This window comes from Anthonomus grandis, chromosome 10, assembly GCF_022605725.1.
Source record: "Anthonomus grandis grandis chromosome 10, icAntGran1.3, whole genome shotgun sequence".
Taxonomy (NCBI): domain Eukaryota; kingdom Metazoa; phylum Arthropoda; class Insecta; order Coleoptera; family Curculionidae; genus Anthonomus; species Anthonomus grandis.
Window position 1 is genome coordinate 746,035 of NC_065555.1, and position 20,342 is coordinate 766,376.

Below are 20,342 nucleotides of genomic sequence, written 5' to 3' on the forward strand. Positions count from 1 at the left end.
AATTTTTTGAGTTATGGACATTTTCTCATATTTTATAAGAAAAAAAAATTCTTTTTTCAAAAATATTTTTTTTTTCAAATTGTTATTCAAATTTTGAAAAACGCTGAAATAGGTGTCCAACCAAATTGTCCAGAGAATGTGTGCACAAATTTTCAAAATTGTATTTTGTCAATTTTTTGAGTTATGGACATTTTCTCATATTTTATAAGAAAAAAAAATTCTTTTTTCAAAAATATTTTTTTTTTCAAATTGTTATTCAAATTTTGAAAAACGCTGAAATAGGTGTCCAACCAAATTGTCCAGAGAATGTGTGCACAAATTTTCAAAATTGTATTTGGTCAACTTTTTGAGTTATGGACATTTTCTCAAATTTTATAAGAAAAAAAAATGCTTTTTTTTAAAAATATTTTTTTTCTCAAAATCTTGTTCAAATTTTGGAAAACGCTGAAATAGGTGTCCAACCAAATTGTCCAGAGAATGTATGCACAAATTTTCAAAATTGTATTTGGTCAACTTTTTGAGTTATGGACATTTTCTCAAATTTTATAAGCAAAAAAAATGCTTTTTTCCAAAAATATTTTTTTTCTCAAAATCTTATTTAAATTTTGAAAAACGCTAAAATAGGTGTCTAACCAAATTGTCCAGAGAATGTATGCACAAATTTTCAAAATTGTATTTGCTCAACTTTTTGAGTTATGGACATTTTCTCAAATTTTATAAGCAAAAAAAATGCTTTTTTCCAAAAATATTTTTTTTCTCAAAATCTTATTCAAATTTTGAAAAACGCTGAAATAGGTGTCCAACCAAATTGTCCAGAAAATATTTGTACAATGGATGTATGGATGAATGGAAGAAAATATTTGTACAATGGATGTACAATATTTTTGGAAAAAAATGATTTTTTCCAAAAATATTTTTTTTCTCAAAATCTTATTCAAATTTTGAAAAACGCTGAAATAGGTGTCCAACCAAATTGTCCAGAGAATGTATGCACAAATTTTCAAAATTGTATTTGGTCAACTTTTTGAGTTATGGACATTTTCTCATATTTTATAAGAAAAAAAATGCTTTTTTCCAAAAATATTTTTTTTCTTAAAATATTGTTCAAATTTTGAAAAACGCTGAAATAGGTGTCTAACCAAATTGTCCAGAGAATATTTGTACAAATTTTCAAAATTGTATTTGGTCAACTTTTTGAGTTATGGACATTTTCTCAAATTTTATGAGGAAAAAAAATGTTTTTTTTTCCAAAAATATTTTTTTTCTCAAATTGTTATTCAAATTTTGAAAAACGCTGAAATAGGTGTCTAACCAAATTGTCCAGAGAATATTTGTACAAATTTTCAAAATTGTATTTGGTCAACTTTTTGAGTTATGGACATTTTCTCAAATTTCATGAGGAAAAAAAATGCTTTTTTCCAAAAATATTTTTTTTCTTAAAATCTTGTTCAAATTTTGAAAAACGCTGAAATAGGTGTCTAACCAAATTGTCCAGAGAATATTTGTACAAATTTTCAAAATTGTATTTGGTCAACTTTTTGAGTTATGGACATTTTCTCAAATTTTATGAGGAAAAAAAATGCATTTTTTCAAAAATATTTTTTTTCTCAAAATCTTGTTCAAATTTTGAAAAACGCTGAAATAGGTGTCCAACCAAATTGTCCAGAGAATGTGTGCACAAATTTTCAAAATTATATTCGATCAATTTTTCGAGTTATTACCTCAAATTTCATGTTTCTCTCAGTAATATTTTTCTTCTCAAAACCTTGTTCAAATCTCGAAAACGCCTTGAAAACGAACGAAGTCTCTGGGTCGTCAGACCTACCAATAGCTCCATAGAGGGACAAAAAACTCCAAAAAACTCCAAAAAAGCCTTGACACACTTACACACACTTCACGAAACTACTAGCGGCACCCCTAAGAGTTCTAATCACTCCTCCCTCAGTGGCGGCGGGTTCCAGTTGAGCCCGGACTTCCGGCCGCGCACCTCCTCCCAGAGTTCCGCACGTTTGTCGCCGATTCCGTCCTTGGAAACCGAGTGGGGCGCCGCCACCTTTAACGGTACCACCTTCAACTCGTCCGAACTGATCAACGGCACCGCCAGCGGCAGTAACGGGGCCGGTAACTACTCGCCCGATCAACTAGCCGGGAATCTGGAGCAACGGATGAAGTTCGAGGAACAACCGGGATCATCCTATTTGGGGTGAGGACATGGTTTTCTTGTTTTCCCACAAGGAAAGAGAGAAAGAGAGAGAGAGAGAGGGGGGCAGGAGTTGATGTTGAGAGTTTTGTGCGGTTCGGTCGCAGGTCCTTGGAACATCCTTTGAATTCTATGTGAAATTCTTTTAGAAATTTGAGGGAGACTTTGGTCAAACAGTTTATGAGACAAGCATATTTGACATATAGAGAAACTGGTTTCAATTTGCTGCCATCGGAATAATGTTGAAATTAAAGTTTCATGTAGAATTTGAATATCAGGGGGGATTTGCGACTTGAACTTCTCGATTCGGCTTTGGTGTTTTAACTAACTCGCTGCTTAAATTTTGGGACTAATAAATGTTTGGCCTGTTCAATGTTAAATGTTTCCCAGTTCTTTTTATATGTGTATAAACATCTGGATGGAGGCATTTGTGGGCAAGTATGTTGTCTATATATCCTATGAATGTTTATTAATTTGATTTTTAGCTAATGTTAGACATAGTGTATTTTGTTGCATGCCTTGATGAATTTGCATTGTACACATTTTTTTAGGCGAATGATTGTATTTGGTTGGTAGAATTTATTTATTTATAGTAAGGAGAAGTGAATTTTCACTCATCGGATTGTTTTTACAGTCTTCCACAGCTTGGATATTTTATAAATAACGATTGGTAATTTCGTTTTTTAAACAGGACACCTTGTATATTATACCATACTTAAATTCTACGTGATATTTAAAAAAAATTATGTGGCACATGCCATGCTTTGCTCCAATGGTTTTCCAGATATAAGTGCGTTCAATTTTTTTCAATTTTTAATCATTGCTTATCGATTATTGAAAATTCTTGTCAGAGCAACTGTTACATGAAATATGAAGCATCAAAGTTGACAAGCTGGTTTTTTACAGGTAATGGCCCTCTCTATGTTCTCCTTATGAATACTCCATAAACCAGTTAATAATAATATTTTGTACTAATAATACAATTTTAAAATATGTACTCTTAATAATTGTTTAAAACTATTTATATTATTGCAGATTTTTAGTCATTGGGCAATATATTTATAGAGCACGGAATTAAGCTTTTGAACGGTGTTACACTTATGAGATAAAATAAAATCAGTCCAATTCCTAGTATTATAATTAAGGACATCACGAAATAGCACTAACTTATCACATATATAATTAGGTAAAAGGCCTTTCTTCAACTTAAATAAAAATACATTAACATTAAACATAATTCATTGATGGACGGTCAACATATTTAGGGCATTTAATAGGGAGTATAGCGGTTACATCCAACTAAAATGGAGTTACTACTTTTGGTACTATTATTACATTTTAGCAAAACATCTAATAATAAAATTGCTCGATTTAGGTATATGAATGGACGAACAACGCAACAAGGGCAACCCCCACCGCCATACACCTCGTCGCTGTTCAGCGACACCACCTCGTTCACCAGCCGCGAATACCCTTCGTTAAACGCCACCTCACCTTACGCCACCTCGACTTATGCCACCGTGTGTCCCATCCATAGAATGCCCTCGTGTCCATGTATGGAGACGACGTGCATCAAAGTTGAAGTAAGCGATTACTCCACAAAGTAGAAATTTTATATATTTCAATGTTGATTTGTTAGAAAATGTCTCCAACCAGCATGTCCCCGACGTATCCGCACTCCGAACCCTCCCCGGACCCCTTGAGTCAACAGTTCATGGAGGCTCGGATGCCCCCGCGACCCCCGAGCTCCAGTCCGCCCCTGACCCCCCAGAGTCAAGGCACCCCCTCGACCATGATGGGTCAGTACATCGGGGCCCTCAACGTCGGCGAAGACCTCAACATACATGTGGATAGTCTACCCGGAGGGTTCGATTGTAACGTCGAGGTCAGTAAGTCGAATGAGTTGAGGTGACGGACCAGCGGAAAATCTAATAATGGTTCTGGTCAATGTTTAGGATATAATCCAGCAAGAACTGAACGCGGAAGGCTGCTTGGACTTTAATTTCGGCGGGCAACAGCAGATGGTGCAACAACAGACGGAAGCGTCGCTGGCGTCGAGTCAATCGGCTCCAACTTCGGCGTATTCGCAGGCCGTCGTCACGTCTCCTTCTTGGGTCCATTGATTTATAGGTCTCGACGACGGAACACAGGTTAGATAGAATCTTTATTAACATTATAGTATTGTTATTATATTAGGCAGTTTTCGAAACCATTAAAAAGTATCACCGGTAAAAGAAGAATCTTTGATGTATCGCAGATGCCGCACTAAATAGTCCGTGCGCCTATGTTGTATTTATTATCGTATGATAGACATGTTTAAATGCTAGAATTTTATATAGTTTATCTATGAAATAAAATCCAATGTTTTACACTATTTTTCTTTCGAAAATGTCCATTTTTAGAAGGATGATATGATATCACAAGAAAATAATATCAGAAAATTGACCGCGGACTAAAATCCGAGCATCTTACAAAACATTTTAAACACTCCCAGCATTCACAGACTTGTCCCCTTTTTTTTTAGCCAGTCTATTAAACAAAGATAAAACACCTGCGTTCTGGCGATTCCCTACTTCAGGCTGTGCAAGTGATTGTGTATCTCTCTCTATTTCACTGATTTTGAGGATTACGGGGTCGTATCCAGATAAATTTTTGTATTACTAAGAGATCTTTAAGGATGGGTCCCATTAAATAAAAATACATCTCAATACCCAATAAAATTTGAAGACAAAGCAAAACATTTTACCCTTTTGTGTCAAAAAGTAAATCTTTAATTGACCTTAATTCACAGAATAAATAGGCTTAAGTAATTAGTGCCACTGGGGGATTAATCGATAGAATGGACTGTATAATAAGGTAAACGTACCTATTATCGGCACTGCCCCTATTACCGGCATTTTTACAACATAATTACAAAAAAAAAGGGATTCTCCCATTTGCATTTATAGTTTTAACATTTTTTAAATATTCTTGAAATATCTGACTATATAAATAACCCCACCCAGTCCGATGATGCGCGACAATAAATCTAGGAAAAATTATTTTAATGCCGACAGTTGACGTCTAGTCGTTGTAACGAGTGGTGCTTGTTCCTGGCGTTAAGAAGTACGCCAGATTTAACACGTGATTAAAAATTGCATCTGAATTGAACTTGCTTTTTGGTAAGTACAACCTGTTAAACATAGATTGTTTAATTGTTATTTAGTGAAAGAAAATAATTTTTTTGCCTTTATTTATTATTTTAAGGGGTGCCGATAATAGGAACCTCTAAAAATGACTTTGACCCAATTATCGGCAGTAGTGCCAACAATTGGTGTTTTATCATGCCAGTTTTTAAGGTTTATTTTCGCTAGTAGAAAAACTATAAGGGCAAGATCTATTTGGATTAATGTATAATAATATATGTTAATGCAAAGGTCCAATTTCCGGCACCCAAAATTCCTTAAGCCAATATTTTTATTCCCATTCAAAGAAAGGTGCCGATAATACGAGCATTTTCATGCCGATAATAGGTTTAAAATTTTTCTAGGTAAAAATGGATAGAAAGAAAAGACTAAAATATTCTCCAGAAGTGCTACAAAGTGCTTTAGATGAAACCCAAAAAGGAATGCCCTTTAAAACGGCAAGCAAAATCTATAATATTCCCAGATCTACCTTGCAAGATAAAATTAAGGGTAGAGTTCCACTTAATAAGAAGTCTGGCCCAGAAACAGTTCTAACCCAAAATGAAGAAGATATGCTGGTTAAGTGGCTTTTCCAGATTTCTAATCGCGGGTTTCCTGCCACAAAGACAATTTTATTGGACAGTGTTCAACTTTTAGTAAAGGAGCTAAACAGACCCAACACTTTTACCAACGGAAGGCCTGGACGAAAATGGTACGAGCTTTTTTTGAAAAGGCATCCAGAACTAACCACTAGGATTGCTCAAAACCTGACATCTTCCAGGGCAAATCTAACAGAACATCGGATTCGACAGTGGTTGGTTGAAGTTGAGTGCTACCTAAAGCAAAACGATTTTTTAAACATATTATTATGTCCAAATAGGGTTTTTAATTGCGACGAGACCGCATTTTTTCTTTGCCCCAAAAATGATAAAGTATTGGTTAAGAGGGGAGAGAGAACAGTCTACTCCTTTGGTAGTAACGATGAAAAAGAATGCTTGACCACCCTTATTACCTGTAGTGCATCTAGTCAAATTTTGCCACCAATGGTATTATTTAGTTACAAACGCTTTCCTAAAGCACTTGTTGAGAAGTTTCCATCTGAATGGGGAATCGGAAAATCAGAAAACGGCTGGATGACAGGCGAGACATTTTTCGAATACGTGGCAAACATTTTCTACCCCTGGTTGGTCGCTAACAATATCCGGTTTCCAGTAGTGCTATTTTTAGACGGCCACACCTCCCACTTAACCACGTCTTTGAGCGAATTTTGCACGAAATCAAATATCATTTTAATTGCCCTTTATCTCAACGCCACACACATTCTCCAACCTTTGGACGTGGCTGTGTTTCGACCTTTGAAAGCTGAGTGGAAAAAAAGTGTCCAACACTGAAGAATGGAGAATAACGGACAAAAGATGACCAAGGATGTTTTTTGTACAATTTTGGAAATAACTCTAAAAAAAATGAATAATTTTCCGGATATAGTTAAAAATGGGTTTAGAACCTGTAGGTTGGTTCCATTTAATCCAGAAAATATTAGATATTCCAAATATTTTAAAGTCCCGACCTCACACGAAAACATTGTTGAAGAAATATCATACACAACTAATAAGGATTCGCTGAAAACATGCTTAGAAATATTAGAAAAAGAGATACCTAATGACACCCTTATCCTATTTACCCAATCAGAAAGCATATGGAATGGGCCAATTGAAGACAAAAACTTATTTAATGTGTGGAAAAAAATAAGAAATAAAGTCAATCAACCAGCGTGGAAACAGAAATACAAACTAATGCTAAAACTCTGACTGAGAATCCTCATATCATTGCGGAAAATACAAATTTTCACTCTATGGATGAAGAAAATGAAATTGATATCACAGATCTCTTTGACAAGAGTGAAAATTTTGATCAAACTTTTGACGTTCCAATAGTCAATCAAGAGGTACTTACGGACTCTTTTCTCAATATGGACGTGAATATCTCCGTAATAGAAGACTCTCAAGTAGATACTTCTGCGCACCGAATAATACCTTTAATTGAAGTACAAAACATATGCACGGAAGAAAGAAGTAATGATAAAACTTTATGTGTTATTCCAGAACATATTACGCCAATAAAGAGCTGCTCAGATTTAACACAAAATGAAAATGTTCCCCCATTAGCTAGTAATGAAGAAATATTATCAATTTCAAAAAACAAATCTCCCGGTTCGTCGTTTATCCCTACTCCCTTCAAAAAGGTTTTATTTTGGCCTGATCCTAAACCCGATCACAGCAAAAGAAAAACAAGGGAAAAAATCCCTGCGGTGGCTACTTCCTTCCAATGGCAAGATTACCATAAAAGAAAGGAAGAAAAAAAGAAAACTGAAGATGAACAGAAAAATCAGAGAAAAATGGAGCGCGGAAGAAAAGAAGAGCAAAAGAAAAAGGAAGAGGTGGCGAAAGAGCAAAGGAAACGAGACCTTGAAAAAAAAGAAGAAAAGAAAATTGATAGAGAACTAACAAATAAAAAGAAACTGGAACATGGAGAGAGAAATTCGGCGATTGAAAATACTAAAAAGAAACTAAACTTTAAAAAAGCCCTAAATGTTACGGGACCAAGTGTGATTCGAAAATCAAACCGCAGGGCTGCCGACTTAGGAAGTTTAAAGGAAAAAAAATTACAAAATGTGCCCTCTTCTTCAAAACCCTTTAAAGATTCTTGGTATTGTTCAATTTGTGACGCAGATCGCAAACTTGATATGCGGTTATGTTCAAAGTGTTTAATGTATTATCACGAGGAATGTGTCGGCCTTACCAAAGACAATAAAGAGGAATTTCAATGCGTTTTTTGTAATAAATAAGTAGTTATTTAAAAGGAGGAATAAGTATTTTTGTTATAAATAAAGCCTTTCTCAGAGAAACGAAAATTTAACTTTTTATTTCCTAATCCTAAAATCCTTTACGAGTATTATTTGGGTGCCGAACAGTGCCGATAATTAGAACTTGGGCCATTTGCGCTATGCCGATAATAGGAGCAGTTGATAAGTTTTGATTTTTATTTTTTATAAAAATATATATTAGTGTTAGATAAAAATAAATTATTTTATTTTAAAATATATTGTGTAGAGCTTAAAAATCCTCCATTATTAAATTTTCTTCTATTATATTTAACTCAATTAGTGATTTTAAATTTTGTTAACTTTGTATAAGACCCTTAAGGTGCCGATAGTTGGTACGTTTACCTTAATTAATAAAAATACCAATAGGTATACTTGACTGGCTAATTATATTAAATTAACATGTAATGACAGTAAAGCTCAAAGCTATATTAAGACTAAAACTATAACAAAATAATCCCATAGAAATCCAAAAGTCATACTAAGCACAAAATAATGGCTGAGCACGACGATGGCGGTGTCTCGACCCCGCCAAACGCAGGGACAACGGCAGCATTGTCGGCTTTATTATTTGAGTCTATTAGACTTAATTCATGACTTAAAGCTCGAATCTGATGCCGCCAGTTTTGCATAACAGCAAATGTCAATAAACCAAACTAATAATTCTTCAGCCACCTATTCTCTCAAAAATTACAGACAGTAAACAAAAATTATTAGACTGAGACCTCTCATAAGCTTACTAAGCATTAGAGCCCCGATTGTGGGGTTATTTTAGGTTTTAATGTTAAATAAAACACAATTTTGTTTCACAAACACAAGTTCATGTTCAAAATGCAATCCATTATTTCTAATACAGGCACGAGCCCTTTTTGTTACTTCGGTGGTGGTTACTCTTATGGTCATATCTTCTTTCATCCTGTCAAATGCTTCATTTATTTTGCGAATCAATTCTTCTTTTGTATTTATTTCGGTGGCTCCTTTGCCCGGCTTCATATGAAAAAATCCAACGGAGTTAGGTCAGGCGATCGAGGAGGCCAAGGAAAGGTTCCGCCTCTACCGATCCAACCGTCCGGAAAACAGTCGTCTAAGTAACTCCTGACAGCCAAGGACCAATGCGCTGGACAACCGTCTTACTGAAAAATTATTGGTCTTTCTCGTTCCAATAATCCAGCTTCGTCTAGAAGAACGGGGATATCATTTTGTAGAAAATGTGGCTTAATAATAGTCCTACCTATTACTCCCGGCCCACACATTGACCGAAAAACTGTTCTGAAATGATTTTTGTTTTTTCCAGTGCGGATTTGCATCTTTGGCAGCCCATGCGTGAAGGTTGTGGAAGTTGGTTATACCCTCCCTGGAAAAATTGAACAACAAGACACTTCTTAAGAATAATGGGTCATCGATGTCCATGTTCAATAAAAAGCGGCAGAACTGAATTCGTCTTGCAGGGTCTTCTTCTTGTAAGCCCTGCACCCCCGTACCATGAAAGGGATACTGTCCATCTTTCTTCATGGTCGTCCACACCTAGAAAGGCCAAGGTCTTTAGCTACTTTTCTGATGCTTGCAGTAGGATCTGCGCTAAAAGCTTCCAGTATTTGCTCCTCAATCTCTACATTATTATGGCCAGGGTTGACTCCACGTGCCGGATTATTCCTCCCAATGCCAACTTCAGTAAGATGGCGAAAGGTGTTTTGAAACACCCTGAAGTTTGGTAACCCTCGATCTGGATAACGTTCCTGGTACAAGCGTCGTGCCAAAGTTCCATTACCGTTAGCTCGTCCATATTGTGTGAAGACAATGTCAGCGTACTCTTGGTTGGTAAATTCCATTTTACAATACTGTTTAATTAAACGGGCAGAAACTCGATTTAAAAAACAGTGGATGCAGTCAGTACGAAGTTGATAATCTTACAAAATTAGAGGCGAGAGTGAAACTAAACAACAAGAGGCTAAAATCACACGTTTTTATTTATTAAGCGAGTACCTAACTTGTAACCCCCACCCCAAAGTACCTACTAGGTACCCCTTACCCTACAATATCTACTATTAGGTACCTCTGCTTAATTTTATTTTTATTACTTTTTATTTACCTGAACTGTCCCATAATAGAAAACCAATCCAGTAAGTTTTGTTTACATGACCTGCCGCACAAAAGAGGCCATAATAAGTTTACACAGAAGCTTGAAATTGATCGTATTTTTATTAATACACATTAGACAAAACAAAATAAACTTTGAAACTCCGATACTAATTGTAACTTGCGCTCTATTACCCTTTAAGTGTGAAATTTTGGTATTTCTTGAGAAAAATGCAAAAATTGCCATAAAAAATTTATAAACAAATTTCGACCTACACATATATAGCTTAAAATGTTTGAAATTAAGTCAGCTATCACCGCCTTAAAGGATTGCATCTAGCTTCTGTAAAAATCGGAATTTGACGAACTTTTATGACAATAATAATTGTATATTATTAATTTGTAATAAACTTTCTTGTTAAACGTAAATAAAACTTCAAGGCATATAACACGGACAATATATGCGATTATTTATAATTGAAGTTCAACGAAAAATCTACATTTGGTGTAAATTAAAAATAAACATTTATTTAACGATCGTGTGTTGCTTGGCAATTATGGCAAAATTATTATGTTAAGCATCTTAGGCTTGAATTATTGAACTTTTAATTAGTGGCTTAACTTTCGAACTCATAAATGATTTCCAGCATTTTCTGTTAACGTCGGAAACCTTCCAACAATGTCAGATTGACAGTTCTCAAAATATGGCCACGATCCACGCTTACCGTACTTCCATTTTGATGAATTTTTCTACCTATTGACGATTTTAAATTATTAATTCCTGTTTACTTGCGTTAATTTATTTGTGTTTGGATTGTTAACTCTGTTTGTTGTAAAGCCTTCGAAATAAATAGATATGAGCGAACATGGCATTTTTTGAGAATTTTTCGAACAAATCCGATATAAAACAAACGGGGAAATATTAATAAAATAGGAAAATCCCTAATCCTAACCCGTCGTCATTATCTCGGAAACGTCCGTGAAAAATGGCCGCGGACGGGATCTTGATGTATTAGAGAAAGAAACGCGCGGGAATTGAAATTTATTGTCCGAGTGACTTTTCCCTTTTTGCGAGGGATGACACTCCATCGATAATAATCCTTTTAACACGTAAATTGACAAGCGACCTCGATTTCACCCTTATCCATATTATACAAAAAAAAAAATGACCACCAGCACTCACTCGTTTCATCCCTTAACGGAACGATTTACATATATCGTTCCACTGTCAATCTTATTATGATTAGTGAAAAGTCATTAATTACACAATCGACTGGTGGAATTTTTAATTAATTAATTTTTTTTTTGTCGTTAATCGTAGATTTTCCGCCACGTTAACCCCAGTTAAAGAGGATCAATCAAATTAGTGTGACGTGGTAAAATAAATTAAGAGAGAGGGAGAAGGGGATCTTAGTGTACGCGTCTTGTAATTTATGCATGGATTTCGGATGGATGATTCGCTCGCATTTCTTTGACGTGTCTTAATGACAGATTAAGATTTTGCTCGGCCATTCGTGAAACGTCTACGCGCTCGGATCGTTTGAGATAATTGAAATATTATGCGATTATTCATTCGTTTACTACACGTTCTATATTATTGGGGCAGTTTGACATAAAAATGACAACTTAAATTGTCTGGATTTTTTATTGTTCTTACGGTCTATGAAATAGTAATCTCTTATTAGTATTAATTTAAGTACTATAGATTGTTTATAAAATATACGTTTAATGGAATAAATTTTTCCGACAACAAAACCGAAAAAATTAAGAAATTAAACACACGTGTTTCGCCCTGGTTAGAGCATCATCAGGCCTAAAATCAAAAATATTACTTAAACTTACATAAAAACAAGCTATTCACACATGTCACAGTACATAATTTTTTTTTTGTGATATCAAAACGTGATTTCAAGGTCGCATCTCGTTTTCAAATATTTTTGGTGTAGTATAATCCAGTTGAAAAACTCTATAATATGTAAATCCCGTGTCAATTTTTTAAATGACCAAACAGAATAGTATATGATATACGTATATTCTATAGTTTCATGCACATATTTTGCCCAAAAATCCAGTAAAACAGGCACCAGTAAAATGAATATTGTCACTGACGTGAGGAAAAGTATTCAATTTTTTAAAACAAGTATGAATTATTCAATCGACGAATAAATAGCTATAATTAGGTGACATTGGGCGGGAAACAGTTTTAGAGCAGTATCTGAAATGTTTTCAGTTTATTTCCCCACCAATATAAAAAAAAACATTTCTTGTATTCGGCTGTACGTCAGATTTGACAAAGCCTCATAACAAATTTTTTGAAGACCACCTACGAAAATGTCCATAACTTGAGTTCTGTTATAAATGGAATAATAATTTAAACATTTTTATCTAAGAAATGTATGTTGGTATAATTTATGTTCTTACAATTTTTTTGAAAAATTAATATTTTTTGAGTTTTTTTGAAAAAACCGACTTGTTAGCTTGAAGGTCGAATTTCCCTAAAGGCCCATGTACAAAAATGCTTGTAACTTGTCTTCTATTATAGACAGAATAATAATTTAAACTATTTTATGTAAGATATGTATGTCGGTATAATTTACGTTCTTACAATTTTTTTGAGAAATCAATAATTTTTGAGTTTTTTTGAAAAAACCGACTCGTTAGCTTATATGCCGACTTCCCTTGAAGACCTATGTACAAAAATGCTTGTAACGTGTCTCCTATTATAGATAGAATAATAATTTTAACTTTTTTGTCTAAGAAATATATGTGGGTACGATTCATGTTTTTAAAAAATTTTTGAAAAATTAATAGTTTTTGAGTTTTTTTGAAAAAAACCGACTCGTTAGCTTATATGTCGACTTCGCTTGAAAGCCCATGCACAAAAATGCTTGTAACTTGTCTTCTATTATAGACAGAATAATAATTTAAACTATTTTATGTAAGAAATATATGTTGATATAATTTATGTTCTTACAATTTTTTTGAGAAATTAATAATTTTTGAGTTTTTTTGAAAAAAAACGACTCGTTAGCTTATATGCCGACTTCCCTTGAAGACCTATGTACAAAAATGCTTGCAACGTGTCTCCTATTATAGATAGAATAATAATTTTAACTTTTTTGTCTAATAAATATATGTGGGTACGATTCATGTTTTTAAAAATTTTTTGAGAAATTAATAGTTTTTGAGGTTTTTTGAAAAAACCGACTCGTTAGCTTGTATGTTGACTTTCGTTGAAGGCGTATGTACAAAAATGCTTGTAACTTGTCTTCTACTATAGATAGAATAATAATTTTAACTTTTTTGTCTAATAAATATATGTGGGTACGATTCATGTTTTTAAAAATTTTTCGAGAAATTAATAGTTTTTGAGTTTTTTTGAAAAAACCGACTAGTTAGCTTGAAGGTCGAATTTCCCTAAAGGCCCATGTCCAAAAATGCTTGTAACTTGTCTTCTATTATAGACAGAATAATAATTTAAACTATTTTATGTAAGAAATGTATGTCGGTATAATTTACGTTCTTACAATTTTTTTGAGAAATCAATAATTTTTGAGTTTTTTTGAAAAAACCGACTCGTTAGCTTATATGCCGACTTCCCTTGAAGACCTATGTACAAAAATGCTTGTAACGTGTCTTCTAAAATAGATAGAATAATAATTTTAACTTTTTTGTTTAAGAAATATATGTGGGTACGATTCATGTTTTTAAAAATTTTTTGAAAAATTAATAGTTTTTGAGTTTTTTTGAAAAAAACGACTCGTTAGCTTATATGCCGACTTCCCTTGAAGACCTATGTACAAAAATGCTTGTAACGTGTCTTCTAAAATAGATAGAATAATAATTTTAACTTTTTTGTTTAAGAAATATATGTGGGTACGATTCATGTTTTTAAAAATTTTTTGAAAAATTAATAGTTTTTGAGTTTTTTTGAAAAAAACGACTCGTTAGCTTATATGCCGACTTCCCTCGAAGACCTATGTACAAAAATGCTTGTAACTTGTCTTCTATTATAGATAGAATAATCATTTTAACTTTTTTGTCTAATAAATATATGTGGGTACGATTCATGTTTTTAAAAATTTTTTGAGAAATTAATAGTTTTTGAGTTTTTTTGAAAAAACCGACTCGTTAGCTTGTATGTTGACTTTCGTTGAAGACCTATGTACAAAAATGCTTGTAACTTGTCTTCTATTATAGATAGAATAATCATTTTAACTTTTTTGTCTAATAAATATATGTGGGTACGATTCATGTTTTTAAAAATTTTTTGAGAAATTAATAGTTTTTGAGTTTTTTTGAAAAAACCGACTCGTTAGCTTGTATGTTGACTTTCGTTGAAGGCGTATGTACAAAAATGCTTGTAACTTGTCTTCTATTATAGATAGAATAATCATTTTAACTTTTTTGTCTAAGAAATATATGTGGGTACGATTCATGTTTTTAAAACTTTTTTGAAAAATTAATAGTTTTTGAGTTTTTTTGAAAAAACCGACTCGTTAGCTTATATGCCGACTTCCCTTGAAGACCTATGTACAAAAATGCTTGTAACGTGTCTTCTATTATAGATAGAATAATAATTTTAACTTTTTTGTCTAAGAAATATATGTGGGTACGATTCATGTTTTTAAAAATTTTTTGAGAAATTAATAGTTTTTGAGTTTTTTTGAAAAAACCGACTTGTTAGTTTAAATAGCGACTTTGCTTGAAGGCTCATCTACAAAAAAGCTTGTAACTTGTCTTCTATTATAGACAGAATAATAATTTAAACATTTTTGTATAAGAAATGTATGTGACTACGATTGGATTTCGCGCAAAGACAGTTTGCGCCAGAAAACCAGAAAAATCTCTTTCAAATTGGTGTAAAACGGAGTTGTCTCTACAATGTAACGTTCCGTTACAATTTTCAACGTTCTCGCGTCAAAAAATTGCTAACTATATGTGTTGCTTGAGATATTTTTCGCGCAACTAATTCTCAAAGTTATAAAACTCCATATGAAGTGGAAATAATTGCCTCCAGGCGAGGCAACAAACGCCGCCGTTCCCTCACAAGATGTTATTCAAGTAAACATTCCGGATATCCTACACATCCCCCTGGGGGGAGGCACTAAATTCTCCAGACTGGGAAAAGGGGTTGGAGGACAGAGAGAAGTTCATATACACACTCGGTACATCTTCTTGTGTAGAGTTTTGAGGGCACACGCGCCTCCCTCCTCTTTCCCGACTTGTTGATTGTTTATGTTAACTCGGCCGTCGCAGGCTCTTTTCTTGTTTTAAAGCGAATTTTCCGGGTTTCCGAACCGGTTACCGACGAGGAAACGAGGCCGAAGGAAATTGGGCGAACGAGATGAGATGATAACTTGAGGTAGTTTCTCTCGCTTTATTTTGTCTATATATAGGGAAAATCTTCTTATGAATAATTGGAAATTAAATTCTTTTCTTTGTCGTGGTTGGTGCATGGTCCTTCGAGCCGGATTTTATGAATTCGTTTTCGTACGCTACAAAGTTGAGAAGTGGATCTGAAGTCGGGTAATACTGGAAATTCACCACTTTTGATCCATAGAAGTGGTTATTTATTTTGTTGGGTAATACGTCATTGTTATAGTAAAAATTCAAGTTTTCAGTATTCAGTAGAAAATACTATATTATGCGTTCAATTGTTTATTTATTTACATCCCTCAACAGAGTTTAATAGAATAATAATAAAAAAATATTTTTTTTCCAAAAATTTTTTTTTTTCAAAATCTTGTGCAAATTTTGAAAAACGCTGAAATAAGTGTCCAATGAAATTGTCAAGAGAATATGTGTACAAATTTTCAAAATTGTATCTAGTCAACTTTTTGAGTTATGGACATTTTGTCGAATTTTTAGAGTAAAAAATAATTTTTTTTCCAAAAATATTTTTTTTTTCAAAATTTTGTGAAAATTTCGTAAAACGCTGAAATAGGTGTCGAATGAAATTCTCGAGAGAATATGTGTACAAATTTTCAAAATTGTATCTAGTCAACTTTTTGAGTTATGGACATTTTGTCGAATTTTTAGAGTAAAAAATAATTTTTTTTCCAAAAATATTTTTTTTTTCAAAATTTTGTGAAAATTTCGTAAAACGCTGAAATAGGTGTCGAATGAAATTCTCGAGAGAATATGTGTACAAATTTTCAAAATTGTATCTAGTCAATTTTTTGAGTTATGGACATTTTGTCAAATTTTTGGAGTGAAAAATAATTTTTTTTCCAAAAATATTTTTTTTCTCAAAATTTTGTACAAATTTTGGAAAACGCTGAAATAGGTGTCCAATGAAATTGTCAAGAGAATATGTGTACAAATTTTCAAAATTGTATCTGGTCAATTTTTTGAGTTATGGACATTTTGTCGAATTTTTAAAGTAAAAAATTATTTTTTTTCCAAAAATATTTTTTTTTCAAAATCTTGTACAAATTTTGAAAAACGCTGAAATAGGTGTCCAATGAAATTGTCAAGAGAATATGTGTACAAATTTTCAAAATTGTATCTAGTCAACTTTTTGAGTTATGGACATTTTGTCGAATTTTTAGAGTAAAAAATAATTTTTTTTCCAAAAATATTTTTTTTTGAAAATCTTGTGCAAATTTTGAAAAACGCTGAAATAGGTGTCGAATGAAATTCTCGAGAGAATATGTGTACAAATTTTCAAAATTGTATCTGGTCAATTTTTTGAGTTATGGAAATTTTGTCGAATTTTTTGAGTAAAAAATAATTTTTTTTCCAAAAATATTTTTTTTTTCAAAATCTTGTGCAAATTTTGAAAAACGCTGAAATAGGTGTCGAATGAAATTCTCGAGAGAATATGTGTACAAATTTTCAAAATTGTATCTAGTCAATTTTTTGAGTTATGAACATTTTGTCGAATTTTTTGAGTAAAAAATTATTTTTTTTCCAAAAATATATTTTTTTGAAAATCTTGTGCAAATTTTGAAAAACGCTGAAATAGGGTGTCCAATCAAATTGTCGAGAGAATATGTGTACAAATTTTCAAAATTGTATCTAGTCAATTTTTTGAGTTATGGACCTTTTGTCAAATTTTTAGAGCAAAAAATTATTTTTTTTCCAAAAATATTTTTTTTTTCAAAATCTTGTGCAAATTTTGAAAAATGCTGAAATAGGTGTCGAATGAAATTCTCGAGAGAATATGTGTACAAATTTTCAAAATTGTATCTAGTCAATTTTTTGAGTTATGGACATTTTGTCGAATTTTTGGAGTGAAAAATAATTTTTTTTCCAAAAATATTTTTTTTTTTCAAAATTTTGTACAAATTTTGGAAAACGCTGAAATAGGTGTCCAATGAAATTGTCAAGAGAATATGTGTACAAATTTTCAAAATTGTATCTAGTCAATTTTTTGAGTTATGGACATTTTCTCAAATTTTTTGAGTAAAAAATTATTTTTTTTCCAAAAATATATTTTTTTGAAAATCTTGTGCAAATTTTGAAAAACACTGAAATATGTGTCGAATGAAATTCTCAAGAGAATATGTGTACAAATTTTTAAAATTGTATCTAGTCAATTTTTTGAGTTATGGACATTTTGTCGAATTTTTTGAGTAAAAAATTATTTTTTTTCCAAAAATATATTTTTTTGAAAATCTTGTGCAAATTTTGAAAAACGCTGAAATAGGGTGTCTAATCAAATTGTCGAGAGAATATGTGTACAAATTTTCAAAATTGTATCTAGTCAATTTTTTGAGTTATGGACCTTTTGTCAAATTTTTAGAGCAAAAAATTATTTTTTTTCCAAAAATATTTTTTTTTTCAAAATCTTGTGCAAATTTTGAAAAATGCTGAAATAGGTGTCGAATGAAATTCTCGAGAGAATTTGTGTACAAATTTTCAAAATTGTATCTGGTCAGTTTTTTGAGTTATGGACATTTTGTCGAATTTTTAGAGTAAAAAAATTTTTTTTTTCCAAAAATATATTTTTTTTCAAAATTTTGTACAAATTTTGGAAAACGCTGAAATAGGTGTCGAATGAAATTCTCGAGAGAATATGTGTACAAATTTCACACATTTAGTCAATTTTTTGAGTTATGGACATTTTGTCCAATTTTTAGAATAAAATAATTTTTTTTAATTGAAGAAATCAAATTGGCATTCACCAAGTCGGTTGGAGAAAATCCGAAAATTACAGTAAGACAATAAATTACTTACAAATAAGTCCGTTAGAAGTAGGCTCGAGTAGGAAATCACACAGCATTTAGAGGCATTTAGAGACACGTTGTTATTCTTGCACCATTCATTCACTGAGTTAATGGCTGCTTGGGGTTTAATGTAGCCCTCAATAGTATCAATTCTACAGTTGATTTTTTTATGATCACACCTTAAAAATGGTATTAATAAATGAGGTGAAAAGTAGAGGTCCCATGTGGTACGCCTAAAGGAGCGACTATTTCAGTTGAGCTGTATCCAAAGCATTCAACATGTTGAAGACGTTTAGTATGATAAGAGAAATTAAACGAGATAAAAACCCAAATTGCTCAGAAAGATTTGATATAAGAATGAAATGGTCAAGATGGTCGAAAGCTTTCGAGAAATCTATATAGACTACATCAACTGGAGAATTATCATTATTTATAGATTCTGATATAAATTACGTGATCGTAATAAGATTAGTAGTAGTGGATCTGCCCTTCTGAAACAACTTATTTTAATTAGTTCAAGGGACATTTGTTTGTTTAAAACCACTTTTGCATGCAAACCAATTCGGTGTTCAGGAAGCGGTGAGAAAGCCCCTGAGGGCCCACTTTGTCACTGCAATTTCGCATAGGAACGTAAATAAACCGACAAAACAATATCGTTGGGAAAAATCACGTTTTCCTGTGAGAAAAGGCGCGAATATATCCGACCTTTAATATAATATACAGGGTGTTCCTTAAAGAGGTGCTAATATTTAAGGGGGTGATTTTAAGAAAAAAAGTTGCCATGAACATGTGTCCTAAACGACTTAACTTTTGAGATACAGGGTGTTAAAGTTTTCAAAAAAAATCAGTATTTTATTAATAACTTAAACAATATTATAGACATTTTTATGAAATTTGAATGTACATGCATTCAGGTATATTCACCTGTAGGGACAGGTCTTCTATTGAATATTTTAAGGAATTGCTTCAATTATGCCTTAAAAGGATGAATGTAAAAAAAAAAAGGGAAAATAATTACGAAAAACCCTCCTCCTTCTCCCTCAGAGCCAGATTAAAATCGAGACATAAAACCGTAAAATACGGTCGGAACGATGTAAGAAGAAGAAAAGATCGAGGGACGACGGTGTGGCGTCGCGGCGGCGTCTGGCGTCGTTTTCCTCGTTTTTCCTTTCTTTTGGGGGATGGTGGTGGCGGTGGTGGAAGGGATGAAGGGGGAGGGAAGAACAAGTGAAAGCTGCGTGGCACCCCGCCAACATTTTTTTTGAGGGTTTTTCTTGGACCCTTAATTAGTTGATGCTCGCCTATAATGATGATCAATTTTTTGAATAAAGAAAACTGACATAGTTTAACTACCCCCCAAAAAAAAAAAAAAAAAAAAAAACAATTTTATTCTTAGAACATTGAAAGGCTTATTCTCATGAAATAAATCTAGAATATTCCGAAGAGTATTTTATAGGAATGTTCTTAATAGTGTAAAAAGATCCAGATAAAACTTTGGAAATTATCTGCTCTTTTTAGTGGCGTCTAAGAACAAAATTAGCTCTTCAAGGTGAACACTCGCTTTGAAGTTCTATATCTAGAAAACTACTGGGAATATTCTCATGAAATAAATTGTAGAATATTCAGAAGAGTGTTCCGTAGAAATATTCTTAATAGTATAAAAAGATCCAGACAAAACTTTGGGAATTATTCGCTCTTTTCAGGAGTGGTGTCTAAGAACAAAATTAGCTCTTCAAGGTGAACACTCGCTTTGAAGTCCTATATCTAGAAAACTACTGGGAATATTCTCATGAAATAAATTGTAGAATATTCAGAAGAGTGTTCCGTAGAAATATTCTTAATAGTAT

At 32.7% G+C, this 20,342-nt stretch overlaps 1 protein-coding gene across 2 annotated transcripts in view; it reads left to right on the forward strand.

The window, feature by feature from the left end:
* LOC126741561 (forkhead box protein O-like) overlaps window positions 1–20,342 on the forward strand; it is a 146,837-nt gene that overhangs the window by 117,731 nt on the left and 8,764 nt on the right. For both annotated transcript variants that reach the window (XM_050448028.1, XM_050448027.1), the window contains 4 exons: window positions 1,946–2,203; window positions 3,576–3,783; window positions 3,840–4,085; window positions 4,156–4,350. In XM_050448028.1, coding sequence (XP_050303985.1) covers window positions 1,946–2,203; window positions 3,576–3,783; window positions 3,840–4,085; window positions 4,156–4,323 — 880 coding nt within the window. In that variant the 3' untranslated portion in view covers window positions 4,324–4,350. The remainder of the gene's footprint in view (window positions 1–1,945; window positions 2,204–3,575; window positions 3,784–3,839; window positions 4,086–4,155; window positions 4,351–20,342) is intronic.